Here is a 19,444-nt window from a genome sequence, read left to right as displayed (position 1 = left end):
AAGTATATGGAGTCCTTGACATACACATTTTTCCTACTCATTACCTGTTGTCACAAATTATGTCAAGAGCCAAGAGGAGAAGACCGATTTTGCCTGCTCATTACCTGCACAAATTATGTCAAGAGCCAAGAGGAGAAGACCGGGTTAATATTGACCATTGTCACAAATGTGTATGAATGATTTTTTATTGGGACGTCACATTCCAATAGAGGGGCTTCCATAATTTGACAAAAATGGGTCATTAGCTAGTAATTTAAAAAACCCCTTATCCAATATATTTTTATAATGCCTAAACAACCCTAATTCAATTAGTGTTGATAATTTGATTAGATTAGCTAATTATATTGATTAGTATTACTAATATAGATTAGATTAGTGATTTTAATTTGTAGTTAGAGGTAAAGAGAAATGGGGGAAGAAAAAAATAGATTTTTTGAAAAATTCTAAATTATTTTTTGCTTTTCAGAGATGTTTACGTTTGAATTTTTTCTTTCATAACCAACCGTATTATAAGAAATAATGGGAAACCGAATAAAATAATATAGTTACGGTTGGGTAGTAAAAAAAATGAACCGGAAGTCTTTTTACGGCCAGATTTGGTTGTTATACACCAACCGTAAGTATTCCTATCTTCTTCTACTAATCTTTATCTAGAAAGAATTTATTTTTTGAGAAATACCAATCAAAGAGCTTTTACTTTAGTTCAGCAATTAAAGCGTATTTACTTTGGTAATTAAACTCCGTGAATTAGTGGAAAACCAGAATTTTTCGGGTCGAGATCGTCTGTGCCACTGCTTGTGTGTGCCCTATGTGCCATACCAATAGAAACACGCCACATCATTCCTCTCATTAACCATGACTAACTAAATAGATTTTCTATTTATACAACACTAATCGATTAGGAAAGATAATTAATTAGTTAAAGAAGATATTACAAATCCAAGAGAAAATACCGTGTTTCTATTGGTGTGGCACATAGGGCACACCCAAGCAGTGGCACAGACGATCTGGACCCGAATTTTTCGTGCTTATATTAAACGTGTCAGGTTTATTTAGGTAAATCTCCGAGGTTACTATTCTTATTAAAAGATCTCAAAATATCCATGAAGTTTCTGTGAATCTAACTCGTATTGAAAGTCTCTACTTATTCTCAACAGATCTCAACATATCCACTTGGGTAGTACTGTATAAGCTAAAAAGTCTCTGCTTATTCTTCAAGAAAATCTAAACAAAACTTCTTCTTACTTTCCCATGAACGAATTGCTACCATATATATGGTTTTTAGCGGTGCCTAAACTCGTAAACGAAGATTGGTACAAATATAAATGTAGGAATTATATAAATGCCCTCCTTTTTCACGGGCTTCACAATTGTCCTTGTCACACAATAAATATACCCCTCTCCGTCCAAAGCCCATCATGGGTCCATTAAGAAATTTATGAGATTATAATTATACTCTTCATATAATTATTACTCTAATTCTGAAATACAGTTATCAACGGAAAGAAACAGATCTGGAGAGAGAGAAAATCTGATCGAGAGAGAGATTCAGTTCTTCAGCTCAGAAATTGAAAAAGAATTCTAACAAATCTAGGTTTTCAATCATTTCCTTCAGCTGATTCATCATCTTCCTCTTCTAATAAACCTATTTTGATTGATTTACAGAGAGAATCAGTTCGAGAGAGATAGTAAATCAGTTCGTCAGCTCAGAAAAAAAATTCGGAACTTTTCTACGAATTCTAGGTTTTTAATCACGAGAAGTTTTTCCTTCAGCTCATTCATCACCACCTTCTTCTACTAAATCTATTTTCAGTGATTTAATCTTTTGATCAGTTAAATCTGAGATCTGAATTGAGTTTCTTCATCAACAACAGATTCAATCGAAATTTCTCGATCTGTTTTTCTGCAACAAATTGGTAACGGTGATTAGTTATTGAAGATGAGTAGAAATTTATATTATGTTTGCATGTTCAATTTGTAGTTTCTAAATCTTCAATATCTAATTCAGTTTTTGTATTTTTTATGTTGCAGAGAACGAGTTTTTGGAAGCTTAATTCTCTGTGATTAATTCTACTGGATTGATTGGTTCATTTGCGTATTATTTGAATTCGAAATTGTTATTCATCTCTGAAATAGATATTATTCAATTCTTCAATCTGCAATCTCCGTTTTTTGTTTTTAAATTTTTTTTTACTTACATTTGCTCATGATTCAATGTTAGTTTTATAATTCATGAGTTTTGTTGATCTTTTTATGTTCTGTTGTTTTAATGTACTTTTGCATTTATGTGGATGAATTATTAGTGCTATTATTTGGATAATACTGAGTCTTGAAGAATTATTTTTTAGAATTCTGAGTGTAGATGAACCAGTTTTGGTATAATTTTAACTTACTTAGATGTTAGTGTAATCAATTAGAAGTTACAATTTAGTATTGATAAACTCTGTTTACATATCTTAGTCTACTATCCAACATTCGACAGTGAATATAACTTTCACGAGGGGGCGCAGCTCCCGAGTGATGCGCGACGTAATGAATTTGTACCTTAGTTTAGGTTTATGCTTTTTCTTATTGTTTGCAGTGATTTTTCTTAACATGGAGCATGTATGTTTATGTAGTATTTCATGTTGCAGGTTCACATTTGCACCGATTGCATGCTAATGTGATGTGAAGTAACGTTTTGGATGTTGTTCATGTTGTTGTTGACATATTTTTTTCATTGTTGACACTGAAGTTTTGTACATTATCTAGATTATTTTGTATCAACATTTGTTGTTGATACAGTTTTGTTGAATTAACTTTCATTTGTTGATGCAAATAACCTGGATAAATTTCTGATTATGTTTGTTGATGACTCTTTTATTTGTATCAACATTGGTTTTATGATGCTTTTTTGTTGGATCAACTTTCATTGTTAATGCAAATTACAGGATAAATTTTTGATTATGTTTTGTTGATGGCTTTTTTATCGTATCAATACCGGTTGTTGATGCAGTTTTGTTGTATCAACTTTCATTGTTGATGTTGTTTTATTGTATCAACTTTATTTTTGTTGATCTGTTATGTTTGTTGCAGGCCAAAGATGGTTGTTGCAGAGTTCACTTTATCCAATTTGACCGTATCACATGTTGTTTCGGAGTCAACTACTGTTAGCGAGATGATTAGTGTGGTGAAACAATACTGGCCTAAAGTCCCTGAAGACCTCATACTTTTTGGTTACATTGTAGATGGAAAATCACATGTGATCAGTCACGATTTGGAGTTGAGGTTTTTCATTCACTACTGCATCTCCAAAGGTATGGATGTGGTGAAGTTTAACATCCAGTTTAAAATTGTTGTTGATTCTGTTCCATCTTCTTCTTCTGTTGCTCCTTCTTCATCATCATCAAGTTGTGTTTCAAACGATGATGTGGCTATTGTAGAAGATTTGACGTATGATTCATCTTTGGTCAAAAAGGTCCCCAAGAAATCAGATGCTTGGGCCAACATCTTAACTGGAGTAAGGCAGGTTTTTGAGAGTAAAATTGTTTGTCGTGATAGTGTTAAGAAGTACGAATATCATAGTGGTTACAAATTTGATGTACGTAAGAGTGACAAGTAACGTTATACTGTCCGGTGTATTAACAAGGGAAGTCAAAGTTGTAGCTGGAGGTTTCACGCATCTCTCGTTGCCAATACTAAAGGTATCTTTCGGTGCAAGAAGTTTCAAGGAGAGCATTCATGTGATTTAGCTTCTTCTGATCCCGCAAAAGTCAGAATGACGAAATCTTTTCTGAAGGATATCTTAGTAGATGAATTTCGAGCATCAAAGAAGAAGAAGACTACAGTTGATGTCCAAGGTCTGCTCCATCTGGAATATGGTATTGATCTCACGTATAGTCAGGCATACCGTGGTTTAAATTTCACTAAAGAGTTTCTTTGGGGTGATGAAATCAAGTCTTATTCAGACCTTCTTTGGTATAAATATTCAATTGAACGTTATAATCCTGGTAGCGTCGTCAAGTTTGAGTATGATGGTGAAACGAAGCAGTCTCAGAGGTTTTTTGTTGATTTTGAAGCTTCTATTACTGTTTTCAATAAGTACTGTCGTCCGTTGTTGTTTATTGATTGTACTTTCCTCACTGGGAAGTTTAAGGGAGGTCTTATGATTGCTTGCAGAAAAACTGGTAACCAAGGTATGTTTTTTAATCTTTTTTCTATTTTTTAATTATTAAGTGTTTTTGTTGATTGCATAACTTCCATAACTTTTGTTGTTTATCCATAGTTTCACTTGTTGATCCCCTAATATGTGTTGTTGATCTTATAATTTTAGTTGTTGATCCCATAAGTTAGTTGTTGATCCCATAATTTAGTTGTTGATACCATAATCTCACTTTGTTGATCCCCTAATATGTGTTGTTGATATCCCATAAGTTAGTTGTTGATCCCATAATCTCACTTGTTGATTCCATGATATATAATATTTGTTGTTCACCCCATAACTTGTTCATGTATTTCAGTTATATTGGTCACTTTGTGAATTTTTGGTCTTTATTTGTTTGTTGTAGAGATCTATCCAGTTGCATTTGGAATAGTTCCCTGTAAAAATTGTGCCAGTTGGGAATGGTTCTTAACCAATTTGAAGGGTATTATCAGTGAAGACCGCCCACTAACCATCATATCAGACCGTGGAGCTGGCCTTTTGAAGCATGTCCCTCTTGTCTTTCCAAAAGCTTTCCATTCTTTCTGTTTGTACCACATGAAAGGTAATGTTCCTGTTCCAGAGGAAAAGAGTAGGAAAACTGCTGTGAAGCTTTTTGAAGAGTGCTACACTGCGTCAACAAATGAGAAGTTTTATGTTGCTGCCAAGACTATGAGCAATCTGAAGCTGGATTCAGTTATTGATTGGATGATAAAAATTTCATTCCAGAACTGGGCTGCTCATGCGTTTCTAGGAGAAAGGTTTGGTGAGAACACATCAAACATTGTTGAGAGTTTTAACAGTGTGATTAAGCATGATAAGAGGCTTCTAGCACTTGAGCTTCTTGATTCTATTCGTGCATATGTAATGGAGCAGAACTACAAGAGGAAGGTGGAGTCTGGTAAGTGGACTGGAAAGCTTACTTCCCGGATGGAGGCTAAGCTCAACAAGAGGGTGACTGATTGCCGTTTTTACAAGTTCTGGAGATCAAGTGATAAAGTTTTTGAGGTTATTTATCCTACTGAAAAGCACTTAGTCGACTTGGATGCTAATTCCTGCACTTGCAATTGGTGGTAGAAGCATAGTTTCCCTTGCACCCATTCGATGAAAGCGATGTTGCAGATTGGGCCAGATGAACCTTACAAGTACATCATACCATATTATACCACCGAGTACTATAGAGGTCTGTATACTCGTCCTATCTATCCTATTCCCGACAGTGAGAGGCCGCCTAAAATCAATGAGGAAGGTTATGTTTTGCCTTCCAATGGCGATCGTGAGTCAGCTGGAAGGCCAACTACTTCAAGGTATAGGGGATGTCGAGAGAAAGTTCGCAAGAATAGGAAGTATGGTCAGTGTGGAAGACTTGCCTTCCACAACCGTCGTAGATGTCGCAGAGCTCCTTTGGCTCCTCGTGCACCAGTTTTCCGCAAGGAGTCTAACTCCAGAATGATCAACTTCTTGAGGAGGATATTGTTCTGAAATTCCCCTCTTTTTCTGAACTTTTTTTTTACTTTTTTATGCTACTTTATGGATGATTAACATGGATGTTGGCTATTTTTATTGTTTTTCTTATTTTGCTTGTTTGGATTTGTTCTGTTTTTAATGATCTACATTCTCTTTTGTTTATGAATGTTATTCTTGTCATTGTATATATGTTTGCAGGTTCCAGGATTACTGGTTTTTACAGGGAAAAAGTATTATGTAAACAGTATCAACAAATCATTGTTGATCATATTCATGTATCAACTTCCATTGTTGATGCAATAAAAAAAAAGAACGGTTATGTAAGTAGTATCAACAAATCATTGTTGATCATATTCATGTATCAACTTCCATTGTTGATGCCGAATAAAAAGAGAATGGTTATGTAAACCGTATCAACAAACCATTGTTTATCATATTCATATACCAACTTCCATTGTTGATGCCCAATAAAAAGAGAATGGTTATGTAAACAGTATCAATAAACCATTGTTGATCATATTCATGTATCAACTTCCATTATTGATGCCCAATAAAAAAAATTGCATGGTTTTATCTGTATATACAAGTTGTGCACTAAATTTGGTTTCAACATTCTAGCAGCAATCTTCACTCTCTTCCTATTTATCTTCTCATGGTATTTAATGCTACTACCATTTAGATCAAAGCAGTTCCCACGCTTCACCAAACATTTCATGAATAAACAGACGTGAAGTGCATACCTGCAATCTTTACTACCAACATTCATGATAAAAATTTGCATGGTTTTATCTGTATATATACAAGTTAACTCCATGAGCTCTGCATACCTTCAATCTTTACTACCAACATTCATTCACTTTATGTGAAACCAATCAGTTATTCATCAATTATTTTTTTTTGACCCATTGATTTTTGGGAAAAACTTCCATTGTTGATCCCAAAAATGGATCAACTTTTATTGTTTATGCTCAACAAAAATAAAATAAAATTCATGGTTTTATCTGTATTTACAAGTTAACTCCATTAGCTGAGCATACCTGCAATCTGTACTACCAACATTAATTCACTTTCATAACCAAAACATTCATTTGCTTGATAATCACTTTCATAACTAATAGTAATATTAATTCATAACAAACTAGTACTAAATAGATCCTCCAAATTGTTTGAGAACATAAACAGATTTTCAGACATATATTTACAGTAACTAAAAGATGTCTTTTCAAACTAACAGTTTAAATAAATTAGTAGACCTACACAGAGCAACTAAATTACTTACCAGCATATGTTAAACTACACCTAAGTGTGTTTTCACTAATCTAATGGTTCAACAGAATCTTGTAGGTTGAGTACCTCTTCAACTGAGTCTGTAAGTTCTTGAACTTGCTTACCTTCTATTGGTTCAACAGAATCTTGTATGTTGAGTACCTCTTCGACTGAGTATGTAAGTTCTTGAACTTGCTTACCTTGTAACGGTTCAACAGAATCTTGTATGTTGAGTACCTCTTCGAATGAGTCTATGAGTTCTTGACCTTGATTACCTTCTTCCAAAGTTGGTTTCCACGAACCGAATTCAGCTAACATCCTGGAAGCAATCTTCACTCTCTTCCTGTTTATGTTCTCATGGTATTGGATCTTCTTACCATATAGATCCCAGCAGTCTCCACGCTTCACCAAGCACTTCATGAACAAGCAGACTTGCATTGCGCAGTAGAAACCATGTTTCTTTGGTACCATGTAATGGTATAAAATTGTAGTTACTGGTTCACCTGTCTCAACATCTTTTATACCCATTTGGTTCAACACTGGAGTCAATGTTTGGACCATGAAATTGTACTGTTCGTTGTATCTTTTGTAGTGATAAATGGTGTTGAAGATCAACCACCTTCCACCTATCAATGTAAATAGCACCCAATGGAAGGGTTTCTGATCCGGGTTTTATAGATACATCGGTATCAACAACATTGCGTCATTGTCATCCACTGGTAATTGTTCCTCAACATATCTGGAACCCCACTTGTTTCCACTTTATTTGCATCTTTTCTTGCTACTGCACACCTCATTATTTGCTGCATCATTTTCTTGGCATTTAGTTTGTTTTTGACAAATAACAACATTAATTCATTCATTTATGCATCATTTATACTTGAACCATCCCTAGTACACTAAATTGTTTTATCTCACCTAAATAAGGTTTCAACTACGATAATGTAGAACTAAATAAGTTTATGTAACAAGTTATTCAAAAGACAGATTAAGGTTTTTCGTTACTTACATAACAATTTGTAGACAGAACTAAGTGCTTCTTCCCATAGTATGCCGGCTTAGATGGATTTTGCATCTTTGATTGTAGCATGTTGGTGTAGTAGTCAACAATCTCACTGTTAATGTTCTGGTTATCCATTAGATATTGGAGATGCCTTCCATAGACGATCTCTTCCAGTACATTGTTGAAATAAAAAGTACATGCTCTGGTACTGCATATGGAAAGATTATGTTAACTCACTGACATAATATAACATATTATTTGTTGAAGCATTACATATCAGAAAATTCTAACTGCAACTTGGATTTTACAATCGTTTTTTTCCGCAGATATTGCATGGCATCAACTTTCACTATTTATACCTATAAATAAACAGGCAATTTGTTACAGAGTTATGTACCATTGTTTTGCTTGATCAAAGAATGGACGAAGGACCTCTTGCTCCGCCATGGTGCAGGATTTCCATAGGTTGAGGTTTTCTTGCTTCTTCAGCGGTTTTGGCTCAGGTGGCGTCACATTAACGTAATCATCAAGGTAGATTACTATCGGTTCTTCTTCAACACCTCCCCCTTTCTTCTTTCCTTTTCCTCCTCTGGTCCTCTTCTTCACTTTATCATCAGGTGTTTATATATCAGGATCATTTCTTGATGACCTTGTGTTATACCTCCTTGCTCTTCCAGTAGCTTCAGACTGATTCCTTTGCCTTTGCGTCGCTTCAGAATCATCATCGTCTTGGGTAGTGTCTTCCTCTTCAGTTGGTCCATCAATTTCATCTAATTTTAATAGAACTTTAAGGTCTTCCAACACATTATCATCATCTGGAGTTTCAGAATCACCCTCTTTTGTTTTCTGTATAGGAGTATATTTCGTTTGTTGAGTCGGAGCATCTTCCATCTTTTCTGGAGGAGTAGGAGTAAATATTCCGGCAGTGATGGCACCGAAGCTTGGAAAGGTTGGGGTAGTACCTGCAGGGAAATAATACGATTAGATTAACAGGCAAGAGTCTTATGTAAACAGTATCAACATATTATTTTTGACTCATTGTTTTTTGGGATTAACAATTGTTGTTGATTCTTCTATTGTTAGTAAAAAAGGTATCAACATCTGTTGTTGATCCTATCTGATGGGATCAACTCGTGTTGTTGATACCATCAAATGGTATCAACTCCTCTTGTTGATTCCATTTTTATTTGATCAACTACTGTTGTTTATCTATATAACATTAGCATTAAAACCAAAAACAAAACTAGCATTATATCTCTAGTTTCTATACAACAGAATTTCATATGTTATAGTGTTCATTTGTCATAGTGAAAGAACCTAAACTGAAACTTTTTTAATCAACATTATCAACATACTTGCATTTTGCAGAGCATAATCATACTTGCATACATTTTCAAACTTTGCAGAACATAAATTAAGTACTTCTCCAACTGAGTTAGTGAATGATACATGTAGGGACATAACCTGATCTCTCTGGAAGTGTAGCCTTAAGTGGAGGAGTTGAATAAACAAGTATATCTCCCATCATCTCCACTTCCTGCATGTCTGTACTCCTTTGTCCTTCCTTTACTTCATTCTCCTCTTCTAACTGTTGAGCTGATTTACTAATATCTGCAATTATATTAGCAATTTGTAAATTCACTTCCTCATCTGAGTTACCAGTATCTGCAACCACATTAGCAATCTGAAGATTCGCTTCCTCTTGTCTTCTTCTTTCTTCTTTTGCTAAATCGAATCCCATCCTCCAGCTTTCCAATAAATTTGGGTCTACATCTACATTGACCTTCAATCCACTCTGATAACCCTTCTTAAAGCTTTTCTCCAAATCAGTTTCACCTGCATATGAAAGTGACAGTGCCAGTTGACTTGATTCTTGTTCTTCTTCTATATTCAAGTCATCTTCATTCTGCTTTTCAGATGGTTCTTCATTTCTAACAGCTTCCAACTCAGCTTCAGTCTCCATTCCAGATGGTTTTTCACATGTATTCTCCACTGGAGTTAATTCAGTCTCAAGCATATCCTTGACTGCTCTGTTGATTTCATGTTGAGTACTCTTTGACCTTGCTCTTTCTCTATGGATATTTTTCTCCTTTTCTTCCCATTGCTTCACTTCTTCAGCAATTTTTTTAAGTCTCGCTTCATCTTCAGGCTTCAACTGCATCTTGTCCTTGGTGTTGTCAATAAGTTTCTTCATGAATATTATGTTTCCCATTGATGTCTTTGCTTGCCTCCTCCTTTGATATGTTATCTCCTGCTTGTCAAGTTCAAGATTAATGTTTTCCTCTGTCAGGTCCTCATTCCTCTGCCTCTAAATTTCCAACTTCCGTGTTGGTGCCGACAGATCAATCAAATACATCTCTTCATCTGTCACCGGATCAACAAAATCTTCATGAACCTGCGAATCGACATAAAAATACAGATAGAAAAATATTTTTTTTGTCATTAATATTATTTTTCTCAATTTTTTACCATAATATATCTTTCACGAAGGGGCGTAGCCCTCGAGTGATTTGCGACGTATATGAAATTGTAGCAATATATAACTGGAGTACACTTCATATATGATGTCAACTTACATTATTGACACAAACAGAAAGTGGTACATTTAGGTTACTGTGTAAACATTGGTTGTTGACTCCATTCAATTGTATCAACTTCTATTGTTGATACAGAAAATCTATTGTTGATACACAAAATCTATTGTTGATTCCATTCATTGGTATCAACTTCCATTGTTGACACAAACAAAATGTGGTACATTTAAGTTATTGTGTAAACATTGGTTGTTGACTCCAAAGAATTGTATCAACTTCTATTGTTGATACGAAAAATCTGTAATACATTTCAGAATACAACTCAGTATTTATTTATAATCACACATAACATCACACTTGTTTTCCTAATCCTAATGTGAACCAGCTTTAATTTTAAATACATAGATTCAATAAATGTGCATTATCATTATTTTTCAATAGTAGATTTCAGTTATTGTCTAATCAGTATACATACAAATGTATCAACTTCAATTTGTTGATACACAAACTTTGTTTGTTGATTCCCTAAACTGGTATCAACTTCCTTTTGTTGACATGATAAAAACTGAAATCTATTTGAAATATAAATTGAGTAAATGAATATTTTACCTTACGAGTGAACCAAGTCATGTCTATGCTATTGTCAACTTTATCTCCAAATTCTTTTACCAGTTGTTTGCAGATTGCATGTTGGTTCCATCTCAGGAATCTTGGAGTTGCGCTTTCAAAATTTGACCTCTTTGCGACGAATTTTTCTGTATGTTCGCCGAACCAATACTGCATACAGAGAATCAATGAGGTTAGTTTGACATACATTATACATTTCACTATGTTCAAAAATAAACATTACATTAAATGAACTTCTTTTTTTACCGGCAGTAGAGTGGTGCATCCAGGAACACTTCCATTCTTTCCTTTCTGCTTTCCAATGTATTTAAGCAGATACTTTACTATGTGATCTGGCCATGAGACTTTGTCCATGTTCAAAATATGAGGAATTCAATTCTTTACAATTCCTGTTGCACCAGCATCTGTGAAGAAAACAACTGTGCACAACCACATAGAAAAAAGTCTCACAAAATGTTGTGGGTCAGACTCATCGTTAGCGGCATCTTTTAGTTTGCGCTCAATTTCAGCCTTCGTTATTTTACCACTGGTATCTTCATCTTCCCCTTGTTTGAACTTATTTTTTAACCATGTAGTGATTACAGGATCATTCTTTTTATTCAGCAACTTCTTCAAATATTCACTCTCGATGACCCTTCTTATCTTAAAGATTATTGCAAAATCTCTTGGTTCTAGTGAACACTCATAAGCAGTTTTTTTTCCAAACCTGAACTTGTTTGTTTCCTTATCGAATGCTCCAATAAGTAGCTGTATTTCAAGGAAGATTTTGGTTAACCACTTATCATTTGTTATATCGATCACGTCTGTTGTGTAGAATGGGCTGATGAAGTCCCAGAACGGGCATTCCTTTAGTGCTTTCCCATTGATTGTCTTCTTCTTATTTTTGGGATCTCCTACTTCACACAGGTTGTATAGAAATTTCCACATTTCCACCAACGGCATCAGACATGATTTGAACTTGGTTTCGTTCTTCCTATTTTGACCTGCATACATGTAACTCATTTATTTATTTTTATATTTAATAAAGAAATGAACTTAACTATATTGCAGCATACAACTCAAATCAAAAATAATGTATAATTCATTTAGTTTTACCTTTTTCTTCTTCCTCCGTTTCGCCATCTGCATCTACTTTTTGTTCTTCTGATTCTGACTCTGATTCTACTTCTTCATCCTCTGAATCATCATCAACTACCAGCTTTTTCTTCCCTTTACGTACTGATTCTTGTTCATTTTTTTCTTCTTCTTCTTTGCCGTTGCTTCCTGTATTTGTTCATTCTTCTTCTTGGTCTCCCTCTTTCTTTTTGTTGCTCTTATTTTTTGACTCTCTTGTTGTGATTCGTCTTCTTCTGAATCTGCCTCTGGTTCTTCATTTCTGCTTTTTCTTCTTTTTTCAACCTGTTGATGTTCTTCAAGCAACAACTTCTTGTTCACTCTCTTCCTTTTTGGGGCTACATCTTTATCAATCTGTTGTGAATCATCTTCTTCTATACTCTTCGGATTTACCCTTGTTGATCTTCTCACTCCTTTCATCTATTTCAAACAGCATTAATGTATTCAGCTATCTTATGCATTCAATAATCATAACAACAGTTGAACAATTAGTAAAAATGGATCAACATCTGTTGTTGATCCTATCTAATGGGATCAACTCTTGTTGTTGATACTATCAAATGGGATCAACTCCTATTGTTGATACTTACGTTATCAACAAAGGAAGTTGATCTATATAACACAAGTATTAAAACCAAAACCTAAACTGAACTAGCATTATATCTCTAGTTTCAAGCATTCAACAAGTTGATGTGAGGATTTTACACCATAGATAGGGTCAATTATGATGGTATCAACATCTATTGTTGACCATAGTTTTCAAATGGTCTATCATTAGCATCAACAACATCAACAACATGGACAACATCAACAACATGAAAAACATCAACAACATAATATTATATCTATGGTATCAATAATTTTATGGTATCAACACCTATTGTTGACCACATCTATGGTCTATCATTAGCATCAATAGCATCAACACACAATCATAATTACATTTTGTTATCAAATTTTTTTGTTGACACATTTTGTTGGTATCAACAACTATTGTTGACCCCATCTATGGTCTATCATCAACATCAACAACATCAACAACATCAACAATTGATGAAAGAACACCATCAACATGAACAACATCAACAATTGAAGAAATCATTTCTAACCTCTTTCGTCTGAAACTGCAACTGGTGATAATCTCTTTCTTATAAAAACAGATACAAAATCAACTCCAACTAACCTAAAATCAAAATCATTCAATTAGATACATTATTAATGAGATACCAAATCAATTCAAACAGATTAGTAGCAGGTATTCTTCTTAATCGTACATGCAACAACTTTTTTTTCTTCACCAGACTAAATCTAATTTCAAAACCGTAAGAAAGCAAAATCAAAATCTTAAAAACCATCATCGAAACAAAAATCTTCACCAAAACAGTAAGTAGAGGATGAAAATCGTGTTTTACCTCGTTGAATTTGCTGTTTCAATCTTCAAAATCAGTAAACCCTATTTTTCGATCATTTTTCTTCTCTGATTTTTTGATTGTTGAAAATGAAATCGATTACAATGAAATCGTTTACTTAGATTTATATACTATGACGGTTTATTTCAGTTTCGATTTTACGGTTTCTCTTTTGATTTTTGGATTCAAATTTCTTTTTCTTCTTCTGCAGTTACAGAACGAGAGAGAAGAGATGAAGAAGGAGAGAGAGAGATCGTGCGCCGTAAGGCTATGAGAGTGAATGTTGTTGCAGCGTAACGTTATAATCTTTATTATATTCAGGGACATTTTAGAAATCCACCAATCCGGATTTTTAAAGGAGGATATTATTATTATGGGGTATTTGTGTTGGGCCTCTATGATAGGGGCATTTAATTAATTGACCCAATATAAATTGATTACTAATGCACAGTGATTTTTACGATTAGTTGAAGGAAAAAAACCCAACCGTATCATAATTACGGTGGGTTTAATTAAAATCGACCCGAACTGTAAATCCATTTAAAAGTTCACAGGTAACAAACCTAACTGTATAACCTTCTTTTTTTTTTTCTTTTTTTTTACGGTTAGGAGTTTTAGTATCCTAACCGTAACAGTTTCAGAGAGTAATTTCACGGTTAGGAAATTAATAAAACCTAACTGTAAGTAAATATGCAACCCTAATTTTGCATCTGATTACAACCAAATATCAATTGACGGTTATAAGTTCCTCGAATTGCCGATTAATCGAAGAATACGAAAATTTAATCTGAAAAAAGAAGGTAAGGTTCACGAGGAGAAAAAGTTTACAAGAAGAAGATGAGAAGATTTTTTGAATTTGAATTATGTTTTGATTTTAGTTTTTAGGTTTTGGTTTTAGATGGAGGTTAATTTAGACATTTGTTATTGCATCAAGACACCCCATAACCATTTTTTTTAGTCATTAGAAATCTATGTGAAGCCCCACTATTGGAACGTGACGCCCCAATAATAGGCTTCTTCTGTATAGATCATCTAATTAACTCACTACATGAAAGTACCTAACCCTATTTGCATTATCAACACGTGGCCAATTTGGAGTTTGGACCAAAAACAATTCTTATCTCCCTCATGCGGAGCAGCGGAAGTTTCTCTCGTCATCTCTCAACTTTCAAGCCTTTCTTGTTCCTGCAGTAAAATAAAGACGAGATTGAGAAGAAAATCCCACAAATTATTTTTTTCCTCCCATTTTAACAGTAACCGAGCATCAAAAATATCTCCTGTCTTCAATCAAACTCATCAATTTTAAAGATTATGTTTTACTGATTAAATTTGGTGGGTATTTAACTATTAGTGATTGCAACGATGAGACACGGTATAATTGAAATGAATAAGTTTTTGTTCACTTGTGCTGCAATTTAAAAGATTTATTATCAGAGAAGATTTTGAGAAAATTCGTTAAATATCTGATCGCTGATTATTGAAGATTGGAACGGTTTGGGTTTGGTTATAGAATTTTGCTTATTAATATTGAGTGTTTGTTTCGATTAATGAATCTTTTGAACAAATCTGATTTTTGTGGTTTTGCAAATATAATTTGGTGGTGATTTTTTGAGACCTTTGTTTGTATCTTGAACTTATTCTGATTTGGTGACTGAATTATGTTTGTGTTGATCTTCATTGTTACTTATAAGAATCAATGAGATAGTTTCCAGTCATCTTCATCATCTTCTTGACATAACCACATATAAAATTTCAGTACTCTGTTTTTTACAGTAAAATTTGATTTTCACTGCGGCAAATTTGTTAGAATTTAGGGAAACTAGGCAAAATGCCCCAGAATGAGGGGTCACCTTGCCAAAATGCCCCGGTCATTTTGAAATAAGTCAAAATGCCCCATTCTGTTAACTTACCCGTTAAAGAGAGTTGAGTGGTCAACTATGGCATCTTGACCAGTCAACACTGTTATGAAATGTCACTTTTAGCCTTACTACTAGTTTACAACCTTATTTCTCTTTGTGGTCGGGATTCATTCACGTTCTGAATCCTTAATGTAATGTCACAGACGGAGAGGTAGAGATCGAGAGAGGGAGGAGCGAACTAATTGCAGAGAAAGAGTTATATCGAGAGAGAAATGTGGAACGAGAGATGTTATCGCGAGAAAAGTGAAGGACGCGGAAGAGATTGAAGCCCTAAGTCTTAAAGAATGAGGAGAATAAGTAAGTAACTGAAACCCTAAATTCGTTTTAAATTGTTGTTGATTTTCGAATGGTTTTTCTGATGAGTGTAGTTGAATGTTTGTTTGTTCTGAAATTGTCGGTTAGAGAAAGGAAATTAGGTTTCAATTTATTTGGAGATATAGGGTTTCAATCTATTTGGAAATTTCTTAATTCTGAAATTATAGTAGTTTAATTGGAATACTGGTGAATGTATTTGATGAAATGGGATTCACTGAAGCTGAAAGTAATATGCATGATTTGGTTGCTGCATATCAACAACGAATTGTTTTTTGTATGTTCGTTGTTTGTTTCTGAATCTTATAAATTGACATGGTACTATGATTTCTTTGTTTTTGAATTTTGTAGTTCGCTGTATATGATGTTTCACCCTTAATTGGGTGGTAATTTCGTGTGTACCAATGGATGAGGTATTTTTGTATGTACCATGGCCTGTTATTATTATTTATTTATTTTTCTAATTTTTTGGTTAAATATTTATACTTTTCTTCAATATGTACTGTTCAAATTGAGGGAAGATATGTTCTGTTCTGGAGCATCTTTAGTGCTTCCATTTTAGTTCAATCCTTTAGTGCTGCCAATTTAGTTCAATCCTGTAATTTGAGTTAGAGTTCCAGTACTTACTTTTTGTTTAAATATCATTCAGGGTTTGGCTCTCCCAAAGTTGTTGTTTTGAATGGAGGCTTCTATGGATTTTCTACAGTTGTTTAGCCGTGACTTATCGTTGAAAATTTTCTCGTATTTGTATGAACCAGCTGTTTAGCCGTGACTTATCGTTGAAAATTTTCTCGTATTTGTGTGAACCAGCTGATGTGGTTTGTGCTAGTTCTGTTTCACACTCTTGGCGCAAATTTGGTGAGTATAGTGACCGTAAATCCATAATTATTTAATTTATGAGTATGATGTGTAAATACTGATAAAAGGCCATTTTTTGTACGAGGAGTGGGTGGATTGCACAGAAATTGAACTTTGATAAACGGCCATTTTAGTAGATGAAATGGGATTTTAAGGTTTATAATTGTATAATAAAGGTCTGTCCATAGTAGAATTCTTATTAAGAACACTGAATCCGTATGCTCCAATTGAATGACTGAAACAGAAGTTGAACATGAATAGGTTTGTGATTCTTAGGGTTTGTAATTGTAGATGATAATTGTGAAACATAATTTAATTATTGAAATATGAATTGGGGTTTAATTCTGTTTATGATTGATTATTGCATACTGTTATATACTCTTTGCATGTCTTTGGAAGTATGTTTAGGGTTAGACTCTGACTAATAGGGTAAAGGTTAAGTTAGAGGGTGCCATTCTTTTTCCACTAATACTTATTCAGGATCGACAACTCTTTGTCCACTTATTCTTATGTTTTCATATACTTTTTTTTGGTCAGCTTATTTTTTCTTAGTTGATCGGTCCATTCGTATATACAACATGTGGTCCTGTTTTTCATCTTAGAGATATTGATAAGCATATGGATAAGCCACTGAAATCACTCGTAAGATACAAATTTGTAACTCTGGAGTGATTAGCTAGTACTCTAGAGGCATGCATCTTAAAGTGGACTGAATATTTTTGTTAAATCTTTCAGAACGGGTATTGGAAATGGAGATTTATGTGTAAGTGATATGAGTGGCTAGTACGCAGTGGTAATGTTCCATCCATCGTTTTTGGCCGCCTCTGCAATCTATGCAGCACAGTGCACCCTGAACAAGACCCCACTCTGGGACAAAACTCTTGAGATTCATACATGTTACACTGGATCTCAGTTAATGTAAGCTTCTTCTCTGTACTTATATTTTCCATACTAGATCAACATAACTGCACTGTGGACAGATATGTTTGACGATTTTTGCCAAAAAAGACAAACTCATCCGTTTTATTTCTTATTTGACTTTACACAGTGAATTTGCCAAGCTATTGGTGAGCTTCCATGCTGGGGTAGATGAAGATAAGCTGAGGGTGGTGTTCAACAAATGCTCAAGTCCTAAACGTAGTGTCGTTGCTTGCCCCAGCCAAAAGGCTTTTGGCTTCATGATACATCAATGGAGAATATAACTGAATTATTGATCATGTATGCTTGACAGATTTTAATGTATATATTCTTAACTGTGTTAGATCTCTTTTCTACAGTATATTCTATATATACTTATTAATCTAGTTTACTGTAAATGATTGATCATTTGTATAATGACCAGTGAATTCAATGAGCTCAAGTAATTTTGTTCTCCTTTAATAATAGAGAAATTAATTTGAACTCATGTCCTTGTGAGTCGCATAGAAATAGCAGTGGATTCTTTAGATCACCTGTGGCTGTCCATTTTAAATTGTCTGACACGTGTTGCTATCGTATCACTCAGGACATGGTGGTCATTTTCGAAGAAGTCAAGGCCAGAATCATTGCATTTAACACGTGCAAGTGATGTGTGTGTAATGTGAAGGGTACCCATTGGATCAAACTACCACGTGACAAACATTGGTTCAATCCATTTCGAAGGACAAAAATGTAAAATTTTCCCACGTGAGAGTACACATGTGTGCGTGTTTGACCACATAAAGTTATGTGACGGAAAACGGGAAAAGCTAAGAAATTTGGGCATTTTAACTTATTTTCAAAATATCGAGGCATTTTGGCAAGGTGACCCCCCATTTTGGGGCACTTTGCCCTAGAATTTATAGATGAATCAAAAGGTTCGATCACTGAAACGGGGATTATGACAGTGGATGTACACTAAACTGATATCGATTTAGCTTTATTTGAATTTTTGAATTGGATTTTGAGAATTGAAAACTGAATACTTTTTTACTTTTTTTATATAAAAAAGATACAGAAAACTGATTCGATCGTTTCCGGTAGAATCAATGAAGTTTCTGATGATCTTTGAACAAGGAATTTGTTTGTTTGGTTGTCTTTGACGGGATTTTGTAATCAATTTGGTGGATTATCTAAAGATGATCCCCAATTTCATTTGAAAAATCAAAAAGTTGATTCTGATTTTTTTGTACATTCCTTGTGACTGACAAATTACAGTTAAGTGACCATATAGAAGGTCTCCCTTCGGTCGACCAATAATGCTAGGGATTGACATATTTTGCTGAGGTTAAGTCATTCATATGAACAAGTGATTTATCACATCTTCAAGGTAATTTGAGGCTAGAGCTTCTATAGCTCTTTGATTGAAAGGAGAGCTAGTATATCAAGTTAGAGATTTCTATGCGTTTAGGAGGTGGATTCGAAGCCCTTGTTTACCTTTTATTGCTATGTAATCTTATTTGTTTTGTATAATCATCCATCACTTTATCGTATCAACGCAAACTCCCCTTTTGTGCTACTCTTGTTTGAAATCAATTGTAGTAAGACTCTAGCTTCAACTTACACCCACCTTGTCCCTGAGGATCGATCCGCACTTGTCATGCTTTACATTGTAGACACCGTATACTTGCGGTTTAATATTGTAGGTTTCTAACCCTACCATCGTACATCAAGGTAAAAATGGAAATCGATAGCAATAAACAAAGTATAGCAAACCTCAAAATCTGGACTTATGCTTCCCGAAGAGCAGCCTAGATTATTATTCACCTCACACGTATTAAACTTGTAGAATTAAAAAG

The 19,444-nt window shown here is 34.3% G+C and overlaps 1 protein-coding gene and 1 long non-coding RNA gene across 4 annotated transcripts; both read left to right on the top strand.

The window, feature by feature from the left end:
- The first annotated feature begins 3,757 nt into the window (after positions 1-3,757).
- On the top strand, positions 3,758-5,662 carry LOC113279732. The gene is made up of 3 exons (XM_026528402.1): positions 3,758-4,175; positions 4,548-5,188; positions 5,303-5,662. The coding sequence occupies exons 1-3, from the start codon at positions 3,758-3,760 to the stop codon at positions 5,660-5,662; spliced, it is 1,419 nt and encodes a 472-aa protein (XP_026384187.1).
- Positions 5,663-14,741: 9,079 nt separating this feature from the next.
- On the top strand, positions 14,742-18,068 carry LOC113282966. 3 transcript variants are annotated; one of them, XR_003327266.1, is made up of 6 exons: positions 14,742-14,931; positions 15,662-15,815; positions 16,182-16,243; positions 16,480-16,688; positions 17,424-17,606; positions 17,737-18,068. It is a non-coding gene; the product is annotated as an uncharacterized LOC113282966 (long non-coding RNA). The 3 variants fall into 3 exon arrangements; XR_003327265.1 differs by having other exon boundaries at positions 14,743-15,815; XR_003327267.1 differs by lacking the exon at positions 16,182-16,243 and having other exon boundaries at positions 14,743-15,815.
- The last annotated feature ends 1,376 nt before the right edge of the window (positions 18,069-19,444 follow it).

The sequence above is a fragment of the Papaver somniferum genome, chromosome 5 (genome assembly GCF_003573695.1).
Source record: "Papaver somniferum cultivar HN1 chromosome 5, ASM357369v1, whole genome shotgun sequence".
In the NCBI taxonomy this organism is placed as follows: Eukaryota; Viridiplantae; Streptophyta; class Magnoliopsida; order Ranunculales; family Papaveraceae; genus Papaver; species Papaver somniferum.
The sequence above is the reverse complement of the archived record's forward strand: the minus strand, read 5'-3'. Positions and strand labels throughout refer to the sequence as shown.